This window comes from Lissotriton vulgaris, chromosome 1_2 (genome assembly GCF_964263255.1).
Source record: "Lissotriton vulgaris chromosome 1_2, aLisVul1.2, whole genome shotgun sequence".
Lineage (NCBI taxonomy): Eukaryota > Metazoa > Chordata > Amphibia > Caudata > Salamandridae > Lissotriton > Lissotriton vulgaris.
In genome coordinates, this window is record NC_141686.1 from 315,279,970 (window position 1) to 315,304,936 (window position 24,967).

The 24,967-nt window shown below is 52.3% G+C and overlaps 1 protein-coding gene across 2 annotated transcripts in view; it reads left to right on the forward strand.

Moving 5' to 3' along the window:
- The window catches only part of P2RX3 (purinergic receptor P2X 3), a 307,490-nt gene that overhangs the window by 147,744 nt on the left and 134,779 nt on the right, over positions 1-24,967 (forward strand). For both annotated transcript variants that reach the window (XM_086953350.1, XM_086953351.1), the window contains exon 3: positions 24,721-24,792. In XM_086953350.1, coding sequence (XP_086809476.1) covers positions 24,721-24,792 — 72 coding nt within the window. The remainder of the gene's footprint in view (positions 1-24,720; positions 24,793-24,967) is intronic.

Below are 24,967 nucleotides of genomic sequence, written 5' to 3' on the forward strand. Positions count from 1 at the left end.
CACATATTGGGAAAGTATAGACAAGAAGTTTTAGTGAATGGTCAGAAAGTTGAGGCATTCAGAGACACAGGGGCCAGCCTCACCATGGTGAGTGACCATCTGGTCCCCTCTGCTCAACTGACCCCTGGTTTTACTTATCAGGTGACAGACATTCATGGAGTGAAGAGAAGGCATCCCATGGCAGTAGTCAAGCTCAGCTGGGGTAATGTCACAGGGCCCATGAGAGTGGCAGTGACAGATAACCTACCTGTAGATTGCTTACTGGGGAATGACCTGGAACTCTCAGCATGGGCTGAGGTGGAGCAAGAAACTCACTCCAGAATGATAGGCCTATCCAGACAGGTTAGTGGGGCAGTAATAGCTACAGCCCCAGTCCAAGCACCATTCCTCCCTGAAAAGGTTGGAAGGGCAGTGGTAGCCACTGCCCAGGCTCAGACAGACTTTCCAGAACAGGATAGGAGGGCTGTGATAGTCACAGCCCAAACACAGACTGAGTGCCCTCCTGAAAAGGTTGGCAAGGTTGAAATGGTCTCAGCCTCTACTCAAACAGATAGTGAGGTTGTGACGCCTGAAACAATGGATCACTCCACTCAAACAGAGAGCATTGAGGAGGAAGAAGAGTCTTCCCCCTCCCAGACACTAGGTGAGAGCCAGCCTCCTCAGGGAACTGACTCTACCCCTGTTGAAGGAACTGCCCCAGAGGTAGTCAGGCCTAGCCTGGCAGAGCCCCTGATGGCCGTGGACCCTTCCCAGGTGGGACCCAGTCTGGAGCAGGTAACCTGCACCTCTCTACCCTGCCTCAGTCAGCCCAGGGCTGAAGAGGACAGGGAGGCCAGTGGTGGACCCAAAAGGGCCCCCTGTCCAAAAGAACCCCTTAATCAGCAGATTAGGAGCACTGAAGCTGGTAAACCCAGCCAAGTGAAAATAGAACAGACTCCTGAGGGATCCCCCTTAAAAGTAGTTAGGGAACTCCCACAGCTGGACACTGTTGGGCACAGCCAAACATGGGGCCTAAAAACCCCAGACCTGACCTGTCCCTCCAGTAAGCCAAACAGAGGGACTCAGCCTCCAGCTTTAGGTAGCCAGAGGCTGACCCTGAGAGCTCAGTGCATCTCAGCTAAAGAAAGAAAGGCACACATGATGAATGGTGATTGGAGGAAGTTGAGCCCAAAGGTAGAGGAGCCTCACTTCAGTACTCCACCCCAGCATCAGCCTTCTTCTTTCCCAAGACACACCAGAGACAGAGATTCCCTATGGTGGAGACCCTCAGATACCCTTAGGGTGAGGGGTTGCCTAGTGGACCATGACACAGGGGGAAACCAAGCCAGAGCTGGTCCTTCCTTATATGGCCACTTAGGTAATAGAGGCTTACCTGGACAAGGATAGCCTTATCTCCTTTCGTTTGGGGGGGGGGGGGTTGTGTAGGAAGGTACATCCTGACTATGGTTGCCCCCAACTTTTTGCCCTGTGTTTTAGCTGGTTTTGGACATAGTCGACCTGGGACCCTGCCAATCAGGACCCCAGGCCTACTGCTCTCTCTTTAAATGGATTCCATGTACCCTAGGTACATTTCCAATTGGTACTGGGCCACCCTATCAGACCCTGTAACTCAGGGCATGGGTGTACCCAGGGCTGCCAGGGGCTGCAGCATGTATTATGCCACCCCTGGCTGGCCTCCTAAATTTGACACAACTGGCTGCATGACAGCTGGGGCAAAGTCGTGTAATCACCCTTTGCTGTAGGTGTAGTATACCTATACCTAACCCTAAAATGGACACACAGATCCCTATCAGTCACTCCTATGGCAGGCCTTAACAATCCTGAAGGCAGAGTGCTTGGAATCGTGTGAGATGGTGCTCTGGCATGAGCTGAGCCTGTCTGCAGCTTGCGGAACCAAGTCCTAATAGCTGTTCCATGATATCGCATACCATATACTCTTAAGTGCATTATAATCCTCGCGGTTAAATGCTAACTTTGGTATTGCTTTATCAAAACATGTCGAGTAAGGTGTCATACGAATTGGAATACTAACCCCTCGCCAATTCTGGCGACGGGGTTAGCATTCCACCCTTCTAGAGGGACACGACATGTATGTAACTGTGAACCCCGGTTAAAGTTAAGCAAAGCCTCAGCTCCACAAAATGGATGCTGCCACCACAGACACGAGTCTGACCCCCTGCAGCTGGGAGTCCTCCCAGTGAGGGGAGCCTGGACAAAGGGTTTCCTGTCAGGGGCGGTGCTAGCACCGTCCCAGACATGGTTTTGTGTATCCTGGGTAGGCAGGGCTTTTCAGGAAGGTGACTGCTGAGTGGCACCCCGGTGCTCACTACGCATAGGCCAGTCAGAACCAGTTCCAGGGGCACACCAGCCCCTGGCCTGGGGAAGTCCGGCAGGGGAGAGGGGTGTAACCACCCCCCTCCTGGTCCCACCCATAGGCAGGACCTAGTCACCGGGTCAGCCCCCTTTTTTAGTATAAAGATAGGAGCGGGCCCCCTGTTCAAAGTAGATCATCTTTGGAATCAAGATACCACTTTCTTCGAAAGGACTTCACGATTTCTTCTTCAAGATTCTCCCTTGTGGCTAAGGAGTAGTCACCCTGCATCCGCAGGCACCATCCTAAAGAACACTGCGGTCTGCTGCAAGTCCTTCATCACGAATCCGACGACCCAGCTCGACGAGACCCGGCTTCCCTGGCACCTCTGACCTCTACTCACCTCTACAGCCAAGCTGAGAACCGTGAGTGCGACGAGACCTCGAGGGACCGACGATCGCCAAGACTGCACGACATCTTTACTGCAAGCCCACCGTGTCCTCCACTGGTGAGTGCTTTGGGGTCCGAGAAGCCCCGACCCAGCGCAGCTCCAGCACCCAAGGTCAGCCTCCCTGCATCTCCACGATCGGCGTGGGGCCCTTCTGCTGTTTGCTGTGCACCGCGTTGTTTGGCTACTAGCCGGCTGGCTTGTGGCCTTCTGAACGACGCCCGACGACAACTCTTCTGCTGGTCTGGTTGCTCCAGGCTGGCCCTTGCTTCCTTTTTCAAGAGAGGCACCCCGGACCCTCCTGGTCCACTCCAGACGCCATTTTAGGTCCACGCGTGGGCTTGAATTTGCCAAGGCTTTGTTGCCCAATCCTGGGTCCAGCGACGCCGACAGCTTCTATCTTCGTGGGACAGCTCGATCCTCCATCCTGGTCGCCGACAACGCCTCCTGGTCCGTGAGATCTTCGAGCTACAGCGTCACCCACTCACCTTGTCGAGGTGGCTACCATCCGGTGCCCTCCTGGTGCCCACTGACTACTGGCTAGTAGTCTCGAACTTGGTCCCCTCTGCTTTCAGGTGTCATCCATCTTCGAGATCCAGGCTTGGATCCAACTGAACTTTCTTCACTGGTCACCGGCCAGCATCTTTTCTTCCGGCTCCTGGTCCGTCTACGAGGATTCCCGACGTCTTTTCAGACCTATGCAGCTGCAGCCCCTGGGCTAGGTAACTTCGGCATTTCGGTGCCCCAGCATAGCCTCACTATCCAAGGGTCAGATTCTATCTTCGTTTTCTCCCTACCAGGTCGGGTTCGCCCGAGAACACTAACTTTCTATTTTTCCTAGCTACCATAGACTTTTGTCCGCATCTCGCGTGAGAGTGCACACACTGCACCCGAGTCCCCTAGGCCTCCTAGTTGTAATCTAACGATTCCCTAGTCAAGTCCTAGCGATTCCAAAAGCTATTAGTACTGTACTTACCTGCTAGGAATTTCACATTCCACTTTTAGAGTATATGGTTTTCCGTGCCCCTCGGGCATTTGTATATACTGTGCTAACTTAAGTATTTTTGTAAGAGTTTTGGTTTGTGCTTAGTACCCTGTCCTCATAAAGAGTACAGGGCTGTTGTGATCTTTAATAAATAACTGTTTATTTTCATAACACTTGTGTGGTGTCCTTTCACTGGGTATTCAAGGGGTATATGTGTGGTAAACAGCTGGCTTAACACGCCCTCTCGAGTCTTTAGCCTTAGACTGCTCGTATCCATGCTACTAGGATAGCTGGTCTATAAGGTTGACTTACAACCAATCATCAATAAGGGTTGCTGGACTGATACATAGTGGGCACTAGAATAGTGACCACTGCATATCAGGCCACCTTACCACTTTGGTGAGCAGCGGTTGGGATTTGAGCTTGCTGTTGTTTTACCACACGTATCCTAAGAATATCTTGTTGAAAGATCACATAAGTACTGTTAGGTACATATAACTAAAGCTTAGAATACTCTGAGTTCTACTGAACCAGCTGTTGTAGCTCCTCAAGGCTTAGCACACCTTGGCTGCAACTCTAGCAAGGGATCAGTAGGTAACACATAGTGTAGGTAGGTGCATCACTTACACCACACTAGAATCAGCATGTCAGACAAAGGAGGAAACTCTGAGTATCCCCTTGTGTCAGTGGACCCTCCACAGGTCCTTACTTCAAAATATGCTGCTCTTAGCTTCCATGAGATGAGACAAGTGTGTACTCTCAGGAAACTAAAACAGGGGTCTAACCCCACCACTTCCTTTCTGATTGGTCTCTTAGAGGCTTATGATGCCAGTAGGGCTGGTAACCCAGACCCTTCTAATCCAGAAGGAAGTTTGCCCTCCTTACAGGGTCCCTTTGATATCCATCCCCTCCATGAGGCAGATGATGCTGAGGAGGAGGATGAGTTGTCTGGGGATGAGGCAGATAAGGGACAGGTAGAAGTCAGAAGACTAAGCAGGTCCAACTTAAGCAGACATGAGCTTGGTACTGGGGGACCCCTGGGCCCACTCTCAGGTCAGCTTAACATTGGGAATGGACGAGTTAGGTCTCTATCAAGAGGCTCTAACAGATCCTTTCGAACCAATGGCTCTCTCAACTCTTCTCACAGAGGGATGTCTTCCCCTAAGAGGAGAGTGTATGAAGCTGAAGAAAGGGCAATCAAACTGAGGATTGAAAGGGAAGAACTTGCCCTGGCCAAAGAGAGACTTGCCCTTGCTAGAGAGCAAGAATTATGTGGGCTACAGCCCACTGGTGGCAGCAATAATCCTAGCAATAGGGAAAGGAGTTTTGATAAAAAGCACCTGAATAAGATAGTGCCCCCCTTTAAAGAAGGGGATGACATCCACAAATGGATTACTGCTTTGGAGAGAGCCTGCACTGTGCAGGGTGTTCCCCAAAGTCAGTGGGCAGCTATCTTGTGGCTCTCCTTTGATGGTAAAGGTAGAGATAAGCTCCTCACCACAAGGGTGGAGGATGCTAACAATTACAAAATCTTGAAGAATGTACTGGTTGATGGGTTTGGTTTAACCACTGAACAATACAGGATGCTGTTCAGAGACACCCAGAAAACTCAGTCTCAAGATTGGACTGACTTTGTTGATTGTGCCACTAAGGCTTTTGAAGGCTGGCTACTGGGTAGTAAGGTTACTGATTTTAAAGGATTGTATAATCTAATTATGAGGGAGCAAATCTTAAATAATTGTCAGAACCAGTTATTACATCAGCACCTGGTAGACTCTGATCTGACCTCTCCACAGGAATTGGGTAAGAGGGCAGACAAATGGGTCAGAACCAGGGTTAGGCCTAAAAACCAGGGTGGTGACCAGAAAAAGGAATCAACCAAGCCTCAAGAGAAGGGTGGGGATAAATCCTCAGAGAAGACTTCCCAAGGGCCCCAAAACTCCAACAAGGGTGGTGGGTCCCAGAACACTCCTTCAGAACAAAAGAAACCTTATTGCCATACCTGTAAACAGGTGGGTCATTACAAAAGTGATGTCAGTTGCCCTAGAAATGGTAATAAGGGAAACATACCCCCAGGTAATACTCCTAAACCTCCTGTTACCACTAGTGGTAATCCCCCAGGTGGTGGGAGTGCCCCCAAGAATGTGGTGGGCATTACTTTGGGCAATCAGGAGGACTATGGCCTAGCCAGGTTCCCTGACCACACTCTTGTCTGTGAGACTGGCATGGGGTTTGCCAACTTCACTACTGGACCCCACATATTGGGAAAGTATAGACAAGAAGTTTTAGTGAATGGTCAGAAAGTTGAGGCATTCAGAGACACAGGGGCCAGCCTCACCATGGTGAGTGACCATCTGGTCCCCTCTGCTCAACTGACCCCTGGTTTTACTTATCAGGTGACAGACATTCATGGAGTGAAGAGAAGGCATCCCATGGCAGTAGTCAAGCTCAGCTGGGGTAATGTCACAGGGCCCATGAGAGTGGCAGTGACAGATAACCTACCTGTAGATTGCTTACTGGGGAATGACCTGGAACTCTCAGCATGGGCTGAGGTGGAGCAAGAAACTCACTCCAGAATGATAGGCCTATCCAGACAGGTTAGTGGGGCAGTAATAGCTACAGCCCCAGTCCAAGCACCATTCCTCCCTGAAAAGGTTGGAAGGGCAGTGGTAGCCACTGCCCAGGCTCAGACAGACTTTCCAGAACAGGATAGGAGGGCTGTGATAGTCACAGCCCAAACACAGACTGAGTGCCCTCCTGAAAAGGTTGGCAAGGTTGAAATGGTCTCAGCCTCTACTCAAACAGATAGTGAGGTTGTGACGCCTGAAACAATGGATCACTCCACTCAAACAGAGAGCATTGAGGAGGAAGAAGAGTCTTCCCCCTCCCAGACACTAGGTGAGAGCCAGCCTCCTCAGGGAACTGACTCTACCCCTGTTGAAGGAACTGCCCCAGAGGTAGTCAGGCCTAGCCTGGCAGAGCCCCTGATGGCCGTGGACCCTTCCCAGGTGGGACCCAGTCTGGAGCAGGTAACCTGCACCTCTCTACCCTGCCTCAGTCAGCCCAGGGCTGAAGAGGACAGGGAGGCCAGTGGTGGACCCAAAAGGGCCCCCTGTCCAAAAGAACCCCTTAATCAGCAGATTAGGAGCACTGAAGCTGGTAAACCCAGCCAAGTGAAAATAGAACAGACTCCTGAGGGATCCCCCTTAAAAGTAGTTAGGGAACTCCCACAGCTGGACACTGTTGGGCACAGCCAAACATGGGGCCTAAAAACCCCAGACCTGACCTGTCCCTCCAGTAAGCCAAACAGAGGGACTCAGCCTCCAGCTTTAGGTAGCCAGAGGCTGACCCTGAGAGCTCAGTGCATCTCAGCTAAAGAAAGAAAGGCACACATGATGAATGGTGATTGGAGGAAGTTGAGCCCAAAGGTAGAGGAGCCTCACTTCAGTACTCCACCCCAGCATCAGCCTTCTTCTTTCCCAAGACACACCAGAGACAGAGATTCCCTATGGTGGAGACCCTCAGATACCCTTAGGGTGAGGGGTTGCCTAGTGGACCATGACACAGGGGGAAACCAAGCCAGAGCTGGTCCTTCCTTATATGGCCACTTAGGTAATAGAGGCTTACCTGGACAAGGATAGCCTTATCTCCTTTCGTTTGGGGGGGGGGGGTTGTGTAGGAAGGTACATCCTGACTATGGTTGCCCCCAACTTTTTGCCCTGTGTTTTAGCTGGTTTTGGACATAGTCGACCTGGGACCCTGCCAATCAGGACCCCAGGCCTACTGCTCTCTCTTTAAATGGATTCCATGTACCCTAGGTACATTTCCAATTGGTACTGGGCCACCCTATCAGACCCTGTAACTCAGGGCATGGGTGTACCCAGGGCTGCCAGGGGCTGCAGCATGTATTATGCCACCCCTGGCTGGCCTCCTAAATTTGACACAACTGGCTGCATGACAGCTGGGGCAAAGTCGTGTAATCACCCTTTGCTGTAGGTGTAGTATACCTATACCTAACCCTAAAATGGACACACAGATCCCTATCAGTCACTCCTATGGCAGGCCTTAACAATCCTGAAGGCAGAGTGCTTGGAATCGTGTGAGATGGTGCTCTGGCATGAGCTGAGCCTGTCTGCAGCTTGCGGAACCAAGTCCTAATAGCTGTTCCATGATATCGCATACCATATACTCTTAAGTGCATTATAATCCTCGCGGTTAAATGCTAACTTTGGTATTGCTTTATCAAAACATGTCGAGTAAGGTGTCATACGAATTGGAATACTAACCCCTCGCCAATTCTGGCGACGGGGTTAGCATTCCACCCTTCTAGAGGGACACGACATGTATGTAACTGTGAACCCCGGTTAAAGTTAAGCAAAGCCTCAGCTCCACAAAATGGATGCTGCCACCACAGACACGAGTCTGACCCCCTGCAGCTGGGAGTCCTCCCAGTGAGGGGAGCCTGGACAAAGGGTTTCCTGTCAGGGGCGGTGCTAGCACCGTCCCAGACATGGTTTTGTGTATCCTGGGTAGGCAGGGCTTTTCAGGAAGGTGACTGCTGAGTGGCACCCCGGTGCTCACTACGCATAGGCCAGTCAGAACCAGTTCCAGGGGCACACCAGCCCCTGGCCTGGGGAAGTCCGGCAGGGGAGAGGGGTGTAACCACCCCCCTCCTGGTCCCACCCATAGGCAGGACCTAGTCACCGGGTCAGCCCCCTTTTTTAGTATAAAGATAGGAGCGGGCCCCCTGTTCAAAGTAGATCATCTTTGGAATCAAGATACCACTTTCTTCGAAAGGACTTCACGATTTCTTCTTCAAGATTCTCCCTTGTGGCTAAGGAGTAGTCACCCTGCATCCGCAGGCACCATCCTAAAGAACACTGCGGTCTGCTGCAAGTCCTTCATCACGAATCCGACGACCCAGCTCGACGAGACCCGGCTTCCCTGGCACCTCTGACCTCTACTCACCTCTACAGCCAAGCTGAGAACCGTGAGTGCGACGAGACCTCGAGGGACCGACGATCGCCAAGACTGCACGACATCTTTACTGCAAGCCCACCGTGTCCTCCACTGGTGAGTGCTTTGGGGTCCGAGAAGCCCCGACCCAGCGCAGCTCCAGCACCCAAGGTCAGCCTCCCTGCATCTCCACGATCGGCGTGGGGCCCTTCTGCTGTTTGCTGTGCACCGCGTTGTTTGGCTACTAGCCGGCTGGCTTGTGGCCTTCTGAACGACGCCCGACGACAACTCTTCTGCTGGTCTGGTTGCTCCAGGCTGGCCCTTGCTTCCTTTTTCAAGAGAGGCACCCCGGACCCTCCTGGTCCACTCCAGACGCCATTTTAGGTCCACCGCGTGGGCTTGAATTTGCCAAGGCTTTGTTGCCCAATCCTGGGTCCAGCGACGCCGACAGCTTCTATCTTCGTGGGACAGCTCGATCCTCCATCCTGGTCGCCGACAACGCCTCCTGGTCCGTGAGATCTTCGAGCTACAGCGTCACCCACTCACCTTGTCGAGGTGGCTACCATCCGGTGCCCTCCTGGTGCCCACTGACTACTGGCTAGTAGTCTCGAACTTGGTCCCCTCTGCTTTCAGGTGTCATCCATCTTCGAGATCCAGGCTTGGATCCAACTGAACTTTCTTCACTGGTCACCGGCCAGCATCTTTTCTTCCGGCTCCTGGTCCGTCTACGAGGATTCCCGACGTCTTTTCAGACCTATGCAGCTGCAGCCCCTGGGCTAGGTAACTTCGGCATTTCGGTGCCCCAGCATAGCCTCACTATCCAAGGGTCAGAATCTATCTTCGTTTTCTCCCTACCAGGTCGGGTTCGCCCGAGAACACTAACTTTCTATTTTTCCTAGCTACCATAGACTTTTGTCCGCATCTCGCGTGAGAGTGCACACACTGCACCCGAGTCCCCTAGGCCTCCTAGTTGTAATCTAACGATTCCCTAGTCAAGTCCTAGCGATTCCAAAAGCTATTAGTACTGTACTTACCTGCTAGGAATTTCACATTCCACTTTTAGAGTATATGGTTTTCCGTGCCCCTCGGGCATTTGTATATACTGTGCTAACTTAAGTATTTTTGTAAGAGTTTTGGTTTGTGCTTAGTACCCTGTCCTCATAAAGAGTACAGGGCTGTTGTGATCTTTAATAAATAACTGTTTATTTTCATAACACTTGTGTGGTGTCCTTTCACTGGGTATTCAAGGGGTATATGTGTGGTAAACAGCTGGCTTAACACGCCCTCTCGAGTCTTTAGCCTTAGACTGCTCGTATCCATGCTACTAGGATAGCTGGTCTATAAGGTTGACTTACAACCAATCATCAATAAGGGTTGCTGGACTGATACATAGTGGGCACTAGAATAGTGACCACTGCATATCAGGCCACCTTACCACAGAGGTGCTCGGGCCAATGGTGGCTGTATACAGCGATGTCGTCTAGGTAGGCGGCGCTGAACCCTTCGAGCCCCGCCAGGACCTGATTGACGAGCCGCTGAAATGTTGCGGGGGCATTCTTCATGCCGAAGGGCATGACCTTGAAATGGTAATGGCCATCGGGGGTGGAAAAGGCAGAACGTTCTTGGGCCCGGGGTGTGAGGCCGATTTGCCAGTAGCCCGCCGTCAGGTCGAAAATACTGAGGTAGCGGGCAGCTCCCATGCGGTCAATTAGTTCATCTGCCCGGGGGATGGGATGTGCGTCTGTTCGGGTGACCGCATTCAAACCCCGGTAGTCAACGCAGAACCGGAGTTCCGGTGTGGTGCCTGGGGCGGCCGCTTTGGGGACCAGTACTACAGGGCTGGCCCAGGGGCTGTCTGAGGGCTCGATGACCCCGAGCGTGAGCATTTTTGCTACCTCTTCCTGGACGCAGGCCCGTACCCGATCTGGCACGCGGTAGGCCCGGTGGCGGATAGGGGGGCTGTCCCCCGTGTCCACATCGTGCACACACCAGGAAGTGACACCTGGGGTGAGGGAGAACAGGCTGGCGAACTGTGATAGGAGGGCTCGACACTCCTGGCGTTGCTCTTGGGTGAGGGCCTCTGAGAGTCGGACCCCATCCACGGAGCCGTCTTTCTCCCGAGTCCGTAGGAGGTCAGGGAGGGGCTCGGAGTCTTCTTCCGCCCCATTGTCGGTGGCCATCAGGAGGCTGAGTTCTGAACGCACAAAGTGGGGCTTCAGTCTGTTAGCGTGGAGGACCTGGAGGGGGTTCCGGGAAGATTCCATGTCGATGAGATAGGTGGCAGGACCCTTGCGCTCGACTACTTTGAAGGGCCCCGTCCACTTGTCTTGCAGGGCGCAGGGTTCGGTGGGGGACATCACCCATACCTGTTGCCCAGGTTCAAATTCGATGGAGGAGGCATTCCGGTCATACCACTTTTTCATGTCCTCTTGACTGGCCTCTAGGTTGGCTTTTGCCAGCTCTCTGAACCGCCGGGTCTGGTTGCGGAGGGTTAGGAGGTACCGGAAGACATCTGGTGGGTTCTTGAGAGGGGGCATCTCCCAGCCTTCCTTGACTAGGCTGAGCGGCCCCCGTACTGGGTGTCCATACAGCAGTTCAAACGGGCTGAAGCCCAGGGACTTCTGGGGGACCTCTCGATATGCGAAGAGGAGGCACGGCAGCAGCACATCCCACTGGCGACGGAGGGGCTCTTCCAACCCCCCAATCATCCCTTTGAGCGTGCGGTTGAACCGCTCAACGAGTCCGTTTCCTTGAGGGTGATAGGGGGTCGTGAATCGGTAGGTAACCCCGCACTGTTGCCAGAGGGACTTCATATATTTAGAAATAAAGTTCGTGCCTCTGTCGCTGACGACTTCTCGGGGGAAGCCCACACGGGAGAAGATCCCCATTAGAGCCCGGCCGACTACCGGGGCTGTCACAGTTTGCAGGGGAACAGCCTCGGGGTAGCGGGTGGCGTGGTCCACTAGCACCAGGATGAATCGATGGCCTTGTTTTGTACGTGGGTCCAGGGGCCCCACGATGTCGATCCCGACCCTCTCGAACGGGGTGGTGACCACGGGAAAAGGTTGCAGGGGGGCTTTTAGTTTGCGGCCGCTCTTTCCACTGGCTTGGCACGTGGGGCAAGATCGGCAATGCTGGTGTACATCGTTCCTCATTTTGGGCCAGAAGAAGTGGGTCACCAGACGACTGTAGGTTTTATCTTGACCCAGGTGTCCTGCCAGGGGGACGTCGTGGGCCAGGTTTAGCAGAAAGTCTCTGAAACGGAGGGGCACCACTAGTACTCGGCTGGCCCCCAGCTCCGCGATTCTTTGCTCACTGTACAGCAGATCATTGTCCCAGTAGATCCAGTGTGTTCCGGAGGTATCCCCTGCGCTTTGGGCGAGCGCTTGCTGGCGGAGTCCCTCGAGGGAGGGACAGGTCTTCTGTTCTTGGCGAAATTGTTCTTGCGTGGGCCCCCCCTCTTGAGGCCACTGGTCGAGGTTAGCGAGGTCTGGAGGTTGAGCTGGTTCTGGGGGGACGTCACGGTCGGTGGTTTCGGCCGGGGCGACCGGAGGCGGCGGCGCCGGCCATTCGGGTTCCTCTGGGCGGGGGTTGGCACGGGCGGCCATGGACCGGGTGGTGACACACGCCCAGTCCGGACGCCTAACATCCCCAGGTGTTCTCTTCGTTCTACGGCTGCCCACGGAGAGCTTTCAAGGTCATTCCCCAGGAGGCAGTCTACGGGGGCATCGTCTCGGACCGTTACCTTCAACATGCCGGTGACCCCTCCCCACTCGAAGGGGACGCAGGCCATCCGGCACAGACTTTCCGAGTTATCGGCGGAACGTACAGGGCAGAGAATGTTTGGTAGATACTGTTCTGGGGTCACCAGGTGACAGCGGACGGCTGTTACACTGGCCCCGGTGTCACGAAGGGCTTCGGCCCGGCGTCCATTGATGCTCACCCATTGGCTGTACTTCTGGGTGTTAGCGGGTAGGGGGACCCGCGGGACCATGTCTTTCCCCCCTAAGCAGGCTAGAGCCATGGCGGCGGGCTCCCATTCTTGATGTTCCTGTTCATATTCCTCTTGTTCCTCTGAGATCTGTTCCTCCCCCAGAGCAGCAGCTGCTACTTGGCGGGGTCTTGGGCTCTGGTACTGGGGGCAGTTTGGGTCGTTTGCATAGTGGCCGACTCGTTGGCATCGATGGCACGTAACATTGGCTCGGTGTCCCGGTCGCGCCGGGGTGCTGCCCTGGTTGGCCGGGGGGGTGGTGCTGGTAGCGGGGGCGACCGGGGCGTTGTCTCTTCCTCGTTCTTGGCCCCCTCCTCCTCCTCGGGGACGGTGTTGACCGTTGTTGTTCCGGTTCTGTTCGTAGGACCCATTCCGGCCCACTCTGGTGATTTCCCACCGGTCTGCTTCGGCTGCGAGCTGCCGGGGATCCGTTAACTTGCTGTCGAGGAGGTGCTGGCGGAGTTCAATGAAGCAATTGTTCGACAGGTGCTCCCATACCATAAGATTGAACAGTTGTTCGTAGGTTGTGACCTTGCTTCCTTTGATCCAGCCCTCGAAGGCTCGGCTAAAGTAGTTTACATAGTCCACCCAAGTGCAGTCTCGGAACCTCTGACGTTACATCTCGGGTGTGAGGCCATAGCGAGTGAGGAGTGCAGCTTTCATATGGTCATAGGAGGTCATCTGGTGGTCCGGGAGCTGTAGCAGGGCGTCGCGGCCCTCATTGAGGAATCTCCCCCATAGACCGGCTCCCCAATCGCTTCTATCGATCCGGTGTGCAGTCATAGCGATTTCATAGGCCTTAAACCATTGCTGGATGTCGTCCTCTCGGAAGTATTCTCGAACGACATCCTTGGGGATGTGTACCTTTTTCTCTGTTGTCCCTGGGGTGTGGGGTTGCTCGGACACCCCTACTTCTTTATTCTGCTTGCGTAGGTCGATCTCAGCTAGTTTTCGCTCGTGTTCATATGCCAGTCTCTTTTCATCGAGCTCCCTTTGTCTCTGTTTCTCCTCTCTTTCTTCTCGGAGACGCAGGTGCTCTAAGTTGATTTTTTGTTCGGCCAACTTAAGTTCAATGTCCATTTTGAGCCGGGCCATTTCCAGCTCGTGTAGTCGGGTTTTTTCTCGTTCCTGGATCTCGTCTTGCGAGAGACCCGTTCTTCGCTCTTCAGGGGCCGTGGTGGTTTTTGCTGCGATGCTTTGATCAGGGGTTCCGGCAGCCCCGGTTTCTGTCCAAGATTCTAGGGCATGCTTAAAATCGTCTTTGGTACTTAGTCCGGTGGTAGCGATACCTAGTTCGATGCAGAATTGTTTTAGTTCACGATGGCTGTACTCGTCCAATTTCTCCATCTGGAATTTCTCGGTTGCTCCGCTTTCTTTAGTCGTCATCGTGATTTCGTCGTGGGGTGAGCTACTCTCTGTACGATTATGCGGTGATTCGGATCGCGCCGCTGGCCACCAATGTTAGACGGACCGGGAGGGTCGGCCGAGGATAAGGGGAGAGGTCTCCGGGGAGAGCCGTCTCCAGCGATCGTACAGACAAGTAACTTCCCCCCCACAGACGGACACCACACAAGGTTAAAGTTCAACGAGACTTTATAGGCAATTCTTTAAGTACGATGGGATGGTACAAGGAGGTCTGGACTCAGGGGTCCCCTCGATTCTGATCTCTGGTTTGGGAAAAGGGTAGCGGGACAGTCTTGTTACCAAAAGGTGGAAATAGCTCTCAATCCTCGAGCTCGGCGTTCTAGATGATCGGGCCGCGGCGGAGCCAGCAGGTCCCGAGATGGACGAAGGAAACGACGGTCCGCGGCGGAGCCAGCAGGTCCCGATGAGATGATGGTTGCAAACGGTCCGCGGCCACGCCAGCAGGTCCCGACGACGATGAAGGATCGGAAGGTTACGAAGGTTGCGGCAGCGCCAGCAGGCAAGACGAAGGTGCACAAGGCAGAGCTACGGCAGCACCAGTAGTCCGTCAAGGATGAGTTCTTCTTTGCGTCTCTCGACTCCAAGATACAACTGCCTTCCTGCTCTGGAGCTGCCCCAGTTATAGGGCTGATGTTCTTTGATGTCCGGACCCTCGCACCTGGAGGTCGGGAGGTCCGGGACGAGGGTGTCCCGACACCCAGCAGGGGGGTGGAGCCAGCGCCCGGGGAGGCGATGGCCGAGCGGCGCTTGGCGGGGGAGAGCCATCGACACCTCTCTCTCCCATTGACTTGCCAAGTAGCCCGCTCACCTCCTGGGTGGATGGTGGTGCCGGGATGTCTGCGGCCTGGCTAGGCCCAGGGTTGAGGTCGATCGGGGGCCAGGCGGCCTCGTGGTGGAGTGTCCAAGATGGCGTCCCGGATGGGCGCGCGGGCCAGCAGTGGATCGGGCCCACGAGGTCTATATGTTCGAAGGCAGGGGTCCCTGAGGGGACGGAGGACGTGCAATGGTGGTGTGTGGTACTTGCGTGACCGGGCTCGGGCCTGGTCGGGCCGGGGGAGAGCGGCCCTTCATGTGGCCTGTCCAACACCAGATCTAGAGTATTGTGTCCATGTGCGGAGAACACGCTTGGATGTTGTGTTCTGCTCTGTAGGTCATAGCTGCAGTATACTATCCCGTTGTGGAGGCCGAGTTGGGATGTTCTGTTCTGTGGTTCATTTTTGGAGTACTGGATCCAGTTCTGGAGGCCGTCCTCGGACGTTGTGCTCTGTTCTAGAGATCATATCTGGATTATTGTGTTCAGTTCTGGAGGCCACCCTCGGATGTTGTGTTCTGTTCTGGAGGTCATATTTGGAGTACTGGGTCCAGTTCTGGAGGCTGCCCTTAGATGTTGTGTTCTGTTTTGGAGGTCATATCTGGAATATTGTGTTCAGTTCTGGAGGCTGCCCTCAGATGTTGTGTTCTGTTTTGGAGGTCATATCTGGAATATTGTGTTCAGTTCTGGAGGCCGCCCTCAGATGTTGTGTTTTGTTCTGGATGTCAATCTGGAGTACTGTGTCCAGTTCTGGAGGACGCCATCGGATGTTGTGTTCTGTTCTGGAGGTCATATCTCTAGTATTGTGTTCAGTTCAATCAATCAGGGAATTGTAAGCGCGCTACTCACCCATGAGGGTCTCAAGGCGCTGAGAGGGGGTGAGGGGAGGGGGGTTTCCGCAGATCTGTTTAGCCGAAGAGCCAGGTCTGAGGGTATTCCTGAAGGTGTTCAGGGAGGGGGCGCGTCTGATGTCTGCCGGTAGCTCGTTCCAGGTCTTGTCTGCAATGTGAGAGAAGATCTTCCGCCTGCTCTGGCTCTGTGGATGTGCGGGATTTCGGCCAGTACAAGGTTGGAAGATCGGAGGTTTCTTTTGGGTACGTGGTAGTTAATTCTATTGTTGAGGTATTTGGGTCCGTTGTTGTGTAGGCATTTGTAGGCGTTAGTGATGATTCTAAAAGTGACTCTTTTCTCCACGGGGAGCCAGTGGAGTAGGTGTTGACTGATGTTCAATTCAATTAAAAAATTCTTTATTTCGGCCAATTTGGCCATAAAATAGTACAATATAAAACGCAGACGGGAAAAGGGGGTCAGGAAAGGTATATAAAAAGAGGGATGGGAGAAAACAGGTAACATTCAAAATTCATTTATGTACACATGGCAATATTTTTGTACAGGAAAAAATACCCTTTCTTCAAGGAAATTTTTTAAAAATAATGTCAAATTCAGAGCTCTCATTTCTCGACATTAAGGCTGGCAATCAATATCAATTCATTTACGCCGCTTGCACCACATAGCTAGCAGAAATTTAGATAGTGCAAACACAATAGGGCTCAATGTACTTGTTTTAAAAATTCTAAAAGCATTCAAGCAATGTTTAAAACCAAGATTCCTGCACAATGGTATCAACCAATATTTTCTTGGTTTGGTGTATGCTGGACAAAAGAAGACAACATGAAGCTCGCCTTCTAAGTCACAGCTGCAGCCCGGCCAAGACTTATTAGAAGAGGCCGTCCACTTACTTGTGACGGCCTTGAGGGGTAAAGTGCCATGTCGCCATTGGATAAAAAGTTTGCGCGCTAAAATCGGGAAGACAACATCCATGAAGTCCTCGAAATAATAAGAATTTTTGAATTCTAAAAAGGAATTAGTAAGGATACCTGCATTAGGATCCGCAATTAGGAGTTCCAGCATTTGCCCTTTGTAAATTTTTCGTGCTACCCGGCCACAGGCCCTTTCTGGATCTTCCCACATAGATTACGCTTAATGAACACAAGCAAGGGGATTTAGCCTACACAATTAAAGCTGAGGATCTGTTTAAGTTCATCCCTATAGTTTAAAAGATCTTGTGTAGTCCATAATCTGTGCCAGAACCTTAGGGGCTTTACTGTTAGCTCGTTTGCAATGGGCGTCAGTCCCAAATCTAACCTCAGTGGTGTTAATGGTGTACTCTGAGGAAGTGATAATATTCGCCTTACAAATTTGGACTCAAGTTTAGTCATTTCAGGGGCAGCACAGTGACCCCAAAGCTCACCCCCGTAGAGAGCAGCTGCCCTTGCTTGCATCTTATAGACCTCCAGAGCAGGACTCACTGGCCTAAAGCTTGAAGAGTGGGAAACCTTTGAGATGGCACCCATTGTCTGCAATGTGAGAGAAGATCTTCCGCCTGCTCTGGCTCTGTGGATGTGCGGGGTTTCGGCCAGTACAAGGTTGGAAGATCAGAGGTTTCTTTTGGGTACGTGGTAGTTAATTCTATTGTTGAGGTATTTGGGTCCGTTGTTGAGTAGGCATTTGTAGGCGTGAGTGAGGATTTTGAAAGTGACTCTTTTCTCCACAGGGAGCCAGTGGAGTAGGTGTTGACTGATGTGTTCATGTCGGGGGACACCGAGGACGAGTCGGGCGGCGGTGTTCTGTATTGTCTGGAGTTTGCAGAGTAGGGACTTGTTGATACCGGCGTAGAATGCGTTTCCATAGTCCAGTCTGCTGGTGATGAGTGCGTGGGTGACTGTCTTCCTTGACTCGGGGGATCCACTTGAAGGTCTTTCGGCGGATGCAGAGGGTGTTGAAGCAGCTGTAGGTGAGGGTGTTGACCTGTCCGTTCATGGTGAGTGATGAGTCGAGTATGATGCCAAGGTTCTTGGCATGGTCTGAGGGGGTAGGTGGGCTTCCGAGGGCATTCGGCCACAGGTGTTGTCCCATGTCGAAGGGGTGGTACAGATGACGAGGACTTCTGTCTTCTCAGCGTTGAGCTTCAGGCAGCTGTTGGTCATCCAGACTGTGACATCTTCCATTCCTTTCTGGATGCTGAGTTTGGCATTGGTGGGGTCTTTGGTGAGGGAGAGGATGAACATCGGCGTAGGATACGATGTTGAGGCCGTGTTGTCGGATGATGGCTACGAGGGGGCCATGTAGATGATGAAGAGGGTTGGGCTCAGGAATGAACCCTGTGGGACTCCACAGGTGATTTTCGTGGGGCCGGAGAGGAAGAGTGGGAGTCTGATCCTTTGGCTTCTTTTGGTGAGGAATGATCGGAACCAGTCCAGGGCTGTTCCTTGTATGCCTTATGCCTGTGTTATGTAGTCTGGCGACTAGTGTGCGGTGGGCGACGGTGTTGAAGGCCGCTGATAGGTCAAGTAGGATCAGGGCTGTGGAGTGGCCTTGGTCCAGGAGGGTGTGGATGTCATCTGTGGCAGCGAGTAGGGCAGTCTCTGTGCTGTGGTTGCTTCAGAATCCGGATTGGGACGGGTCAAGGACGGCGTTCTCTTCAATGAATCGTGTCAGTTTCCTGTTGACTGTTTTCTCTGCAACATTGGCTGTGAAGGGGAGGAGCGAGATGGGCGGATAGTTCTTGAGGTCAGTGGGGCTAGCTGTGGACTTCATGAGCAGAGGTCTGACTTCTGCATGCTTCTCGTCATCTGGGATGGTGCCTGTTTTGAAGGTGGTGTTGATGGTGCGTTGTAGTTCGGGTGCGATGGTGGCCACGGCTCTGTGGTAGATGTGAGGGGGGCAGGGGTCGGTGAGGGCCCCCGAGTGGATGCTTTTCATGGTTGAGGCAGTGTCTTTGGCCTTGATCGGTGTCCAGTTGGAGATGGTGGGCTGGCCGGTGTTTCTGGGGGGCAGGGGGACGTCTGTGGCGCCTGGTGGATGGTCGATGAAGTTGTTGTAGATGTTTTTGATCTTGATGTGGAAAAAGGTTCCAATCTTGTCGCAGAGGTCTTGGGATGGGGTGATGTCTGTGGCTTCGCTGCGTGGGTTGGTGAATTCTTCAATGACACTGAAAAGTTCCTTGGAGTTGGTGGAGTTGGCCAGGACTTTGTTGTGGATGAAGTTCCTCTTGGTGGCTCTGATCTAGTTGTGGTAGTCCGTCATTGCGTCCTTGTAGGTGTTGTGGTTTTCGGTTGTCTTGGTGTTTCTCCAGTTCTTCTCCAGGCCTCTGCAGGTGCGTCTGCTTCTTGGAGAGCGGTGGAGAACCAGGCGGATTTCCTGGGGTGTTGTCTGTCAGGGTTGCTTAGCGGGGCAAGCTCATCTGCGCAGTTGGAGATCCAGGTGTGGAGTTCTCTGGCTGCTCCGTATGTGTCGGGTGCCCAGATGTGGTTGTCTCGGGTGAGGGTGGAGTTAAGTTGCTTGTCGGTAACCTTGCTCCAGTTCCTTCATGGGGGCATGGGGCTGGTTTAGGTGCCTGGGGTTTATTGATGGCGAAGTGTACGCAGTAGTGGTCGGTTCATGGCGGCTGCTTTGTGTGGCTGAATTGTGCCGGGACACCTCCGTTGGGGGTAGCTGCGTGCTTTAGAAGCTTACATACAAATACAATTGGACGCTGTTTCCTGCTGCAAAGATCGGGTCGAGGGTGTGTCCTACTCTGTGGGTCGGTGTGTTGACGAGTTGTTTAAGTCGGATGCTGGCGAGGTTGTCACGAAGGATAGTGGAGTTGGGGTTGCTGGGGTTGTCGAGGTGGAACTTCAGGTCTCCAATGAGTATGTAATTTGTTGAGGCAGTGGCGTGGGGTGCGATGAAGTCGGTGATGGTTGTGGCGAAGGGTGTTCGGGGGCCGGGGGTTTGTAGACGAGGGTTCCTCGGTGTGTGGCTTTTGGGGTGGTCTGGATCTGGAAGTGCAGGTGTTCAGCAGAGGGGAAGATTTTGCTGGAGTGGTGAGGCGGAGGGTGCTCTTGTGGGCGGTAGCGAGGGTCCCGCCTGGGTGGTTGGGCCGATCTTTCCTCTGGATCTTGTATCCATCTGGGATGGCGGTGCCAATGTCTGGGGCGGAGGATGCATCGGTCCAGGTCTCTGGGAAGAAGGCGATGTCGGGCGACAGAGAGTCGAGGCTGGGATGTTGTGTTCTGTTCTGGATGTCATGTCTGGAGTACTGTGCCCAGTTCTGGAGGCCGCCCTCGGATGTTGTGTTCTGTTCTGGAGGTCATATCTAATAATAATAATAAAAACATTTCTAAAGCGCCTGGTTACACTATATCAGTGTGTCCCCGCGCTATGGATGCAGTGCAGCCAGGAGCAAGTAGATTACCACTGATCAGCAACTAAAGAAAGGGGGAAGTGGAGACACCACTACAGGGTTAGTCCTTCGGAAAGAGGTGCGTTTTAAGGATCAAGCGGAACCTTGCTTCAGACGGCTCCAAACGGAGTTCAACGGGGAGTTCATTCCAACGTTTACATGCTAAGTATCTGAAGGAGCGCCCTCCCATACGTGCTTTATAGATGCAAGGTACCAAAAATGTCATACTTCCAAGCGTTCTCAAGTTACGCTTAGGGCGATGAATTACCAGAAGCTTTTGGAGATAGGCAGGACCTTTTCCTTGTGCTATGCGGTGGGCAATGCACAGCACCTTAAACAGGATACCCTCACGTATGGGGAGCCAATGGAGAGTTGCCAAGGCTCGCCTCCCTGATGTCCTTCTCGGTATGTTCAGGACAAGTCGTGCTGCTGCATTTTGGACACACTGAAGTTGTTGCACCCTTTTCACGTTCAGTCCAATGAGCAGGGAATTCCCATAGTCCAAGTGAGGAGTGACTAGGGCGTGCACCAGCGTTTTCCTTGTTTTGATGTGGAGAAGATCAAGAACTTTACGTATGGTCTTTAGAATCCCATAACATTTGCCTGCCAATCTACCAATGTGCTGCTCAAAAGAAAGATTGGTGTCCAATAGGACACCTAAGTTCTTCACATGGGTTGAGGGAGTAGGTGTAGGTCCGAGCTCAGGAGGCCACCAAACTGGCGACCAGATAGATGGGGCTCTTCGGATCACTAGTAGCTCAGTTTTATTCCCATTAAGACGCAGGCAGTTGTCATTCATCCATCCAGCTAATGTCGAAAGACAGGAGGAGAAATTGGCAGCTGCCTCAGTCTGATCTTGGGAGAGGGTGATCACCAATTGTGTGTCATCAGCATATGACACGATCTCCACCCCATAAGATTCCACAATCCGTGCCAGGGGCTCCATGTACAGATTAAATAGCGTGGGGCTCTGGCTTGAGCCCTGCGGCACCCCCTGCCTTAACGGCCGAGGTGTAGATTTGTACGGGGGGCAGTGCACTTGGAAACTTCTGTCCATTAAGAACGAGCAGAGCCATCTCAGAGCCGTTCCTCCCACTCCGATTTCCGTAAGACGAGTCAGCAGTGTGGTGTGCAACACAGTGTCAAAGGCCGCACTCAGGTCTAATAATATCAAAGCCGCTGACTGACCCTCGTCCACTTTTTGCCGGAGAATTTCCATGGAGAAAAGGAGGGCGGTTTTGGTTGAGTGCCTGGCCCTAAAGCCGGATTGTGATGGATGGAGACGACAGTCATCTTCCAGGAATTTCATGAGCTGGATATTGGCTATTTTTTCCACTACCTTCATGTAAAAAGGCAGGTCAATCAGAACTTCCATGTTGGCTCTAAACCTCTTTGGTGGGGCAGCATCACTAGGGGATCTTGATTGGATGCTGCACACAATTCTCATCAATTCCTGTCTAGATGGAATCTCTAAATAGCTAAGGAATTTATCCTCCATCTGCCTAAGACAGTTTGCCGGATCAGTCCTACCCCTTCCCTCCCCCACCTGGAAAGAGAGATACATTTTCTCTACCTTTGCCACGAAGTGGTCAGCAATGGACTCACAGACCCCCTTGGAGAAGGTATCTTGAGCCACTATCCTGGTGGGCACTGTGAGCTCCTTATATATTGCAAATAGCTCTTTAGAAGAGTTTACAGCTGACTAAATTATTTCGTTAAGAAATCTTCTTTTTGCTAACTTTAACAGTTTGTGGTAGTTCTTCCAGCTGTCATTGTATTGCTGCTTATGATTAAGATCATAACCTTTGCGCCACTTGCGTTCTAATTTTTTGCAGGCAGACTTGGCTGCCATCAGCTCCTCATTGAACCAGGGGGCAGTTTTAGTGTGCCTCACAGGTGCCTTATTCGTCCATGGAGCCACTTTGTCAAGTGCCCTGGTCATCCATTCTTCATAGGATTTCCAAGCCTCGCTAGGGGAATCGCTTAAGGGAGGGGCATTCAGCTTCAAAGCCAGCTCAAAGGATTCTGTAGTATTGTGTTCATTTGAGGCTGGGTTGTTGTGTTCTTCTCTGGAGGTCATATCTGGAGTATTGTGTTTAGTTCTGGAGGCCGCCCTCGGATGTTGTGTTCTTCTCTGGAGGTCATATCTGGAGTATTGTGTTTAGTTCTGGAAGCCGCCCTCGGATGTTGTGTTCTGTTCTGCAGGTCATATCTGGAGTACTGTGTCTAGTTCTGGAGGCCACCCTCGGACATTGTGTTCTGTTCTTGAGGTCATATCTGGAGCACTGTGTCCAGTTCTGGAGGCCACCCTCGGACATTGTGTTCTGTTCTTGAGGTCATATCTGGAGTACTGTGTCCAGTTCTGGAGACCGCCCTCGGATGTTGTGTTCTGTTCTGCAGGTCATATCTGGAGTACTGTGTCTAGTTCTGGAGGCCACCCTCGGACATTGTGTTCTGTTCTTGAGGTCATATCTGGAGCACTGTGTCCAGTTCTGGAGGCCACCCTTGGACGTTTTGTTCGGTTCTGGAGGTCATATCTGGAGTACTGTGTCCACTTCTGGTGGCCGCCCTCAGATGCTGTTTTCTGTTCTGAAGGTCATATCTGGAGTATTGTGTCCAGTTCTGGAGGCTGCACTCGGATGCTATGTTCTGTTCTAGAGGTCATATCTGGAGTATTGTGTCCAGTTCTGGAGGCTGCACTCGGATGCTATGTTCTGTTCTAGAGGTCATATCTGGAGTATTGTGTCCAGTTCTGGAGGCTGCACTCGGATGCTATGTTCTGTTCTAGAGGTCATATCTGGAGTATTGTGTCCAGTTCTGGAGGCTGCCCTCGGATGCAATGTTCTGTTCTAGAGGTCCTATCTGGAATACTGGGTCCAGTTCTGGAGGCCGCCCTCGGATGTTGTGTCCTGTTCTGAATGTCATATCTGAAGTACTATATCCATTTATGGAGGCCGCTCTTGGACGTTGTGTTCTGTTCTGGATGTCATATCTGGAGTACTGTGTCCAATTCTGGAGGCCACCCTTGGATGTTGTGTTCTGTTCTAGAGGTCGTATCTGGAGTACTGGATCCAGTTCTGGAGGCCACCTCCGAACGGCTGTGTTTTGTTCTAAAGGACACATCTGGATACCAGGTCCAGTTCTAAAATCCATGCCTGACGCTGGGTCCAGTTGTGGAGGCCACATCGAGAACAATAAAGCTGATAATGCAAGGCTCCAGCTGTAGCCCACACAGGGTGAAGGTGTCAAAGATAGTCAGTAGAAAGCTTTACATGTCTTCAAGCTAAAGCAGCAAAGATACGTTTTTAGAGATATGGACTGCTGGCTAGACTAATATATTGATTAAAAGAAAGTGTTGCTTCTGCGCACAGGTAGTTGGTCCTAACTCCTTACTCGACCTATCAGTGCTCGCTGGCTTCTGTCATGCCCAGTCAAGCTCTGATAGTCCACAGCCTGGACAGTATTGAACATTAAGGATTTATGTCCTTTTGCTGTCTCCTATCTCTTCTTCCGCCTCCATGAATCCTCTCCTCCACCATGGCTTGTGGTTCCTCCAATATCAATTCCTTCCAAAATCTACACACTTTGTCCATTCACCTCTGACTCCCTGTCTCTTTCTTCACTATTTATTGTTCATTGACCTGAGTCCCTATCTCCCCCTTGAGTTTTGTCTATCCTCTCCTGACTCCCTATCTTCCCTTGACGTTTGTTCTTCGACCCCTGAGTCCATGTCTCTCCCTTGAGCTTTATTCACCCGCTCCTGCCTCTCTGTGTCTCCCTTTTTATTCACTCTCTCCTGGCTCCCTGGCTCCTGTTTGACTTTCTTGATCCTCTCCTGGCTCCCTGGCTCCTGTTTGACTTTCTTGATCCTCTCCTGACTCCCTGTCTCCCGTTTGACTTTCCTTCATCCTCTCCTGACTCCCTGTCTCCTGTTTGACTTTTCTTGATCCTCTCCTGACTCCCTGTCTCCTGTTTGACTTTTCTTCATCCTCTCATGACTCCCTGTCTCCTGTTTGACTTTCCTTCATCCTCTCCTGACTCCCTGTCTCCTGTTTGACTTTTCTTGATCCTCTCCCGACTCCCTGTCTCCTGTTTGACTTTTCTTCATCCTCTCATGACTCCCTGTCTCCTGTTTGACTTTTCTTCATCCTCTCATGACTCCCTGTCTCCTGTTTAACTTTTCTTCATCCTCTTCTGACTCCCTGTCTCCTGTTTGACTTTTCTTCAACCTCTCATGACTCCCTGTCTCCTGTTTGACTTTTCTTCATCCTCTCATGACTCCCTGTCTCCTGTTTAACTTTTCTTCATCTTCTCCTGACTCCCTGTCTCCTGTTTGACTTTTCTTCATCCTCTCATGACTCCCTGTCTCCTGTTTGACTTTTCTTCATCCTCTCCTGACTCCCTGTCTCCTGTTTGACTTTTCTTCATCCTCTCATGACTCCCTGTCTCTTGTTTCACTTTTCTTCCTTCACTCCTGTCTCTCCCTCCCTTTGTCACCCTCTGCTTCCCCCCGTCCCTTCCCATACTTACCCCAACTCCTCCTCATTACGTCTTCCTCTCTCCCAACAGGGATCCTCCGTGTTCGTGATAATCACAAAGATGATTTTGACAGAAAACCAGGTGCAAGGCTTCTGTCCTGAGGTAAGTGAGGGCAGAGGGAGGAGCGAGGCAGGCGTAAAACCAGGCGGTGCAGGGGTAAGAGTACCAATGAACCTCGTGAGGCGAGCGCCTTGAAGGGAGCTATCACCGCACGGGTGTCTCGACCTGTTGGGGATGTTGTAAGTTTGCAGGGCACCACTGACATGTGTCCAGGGAG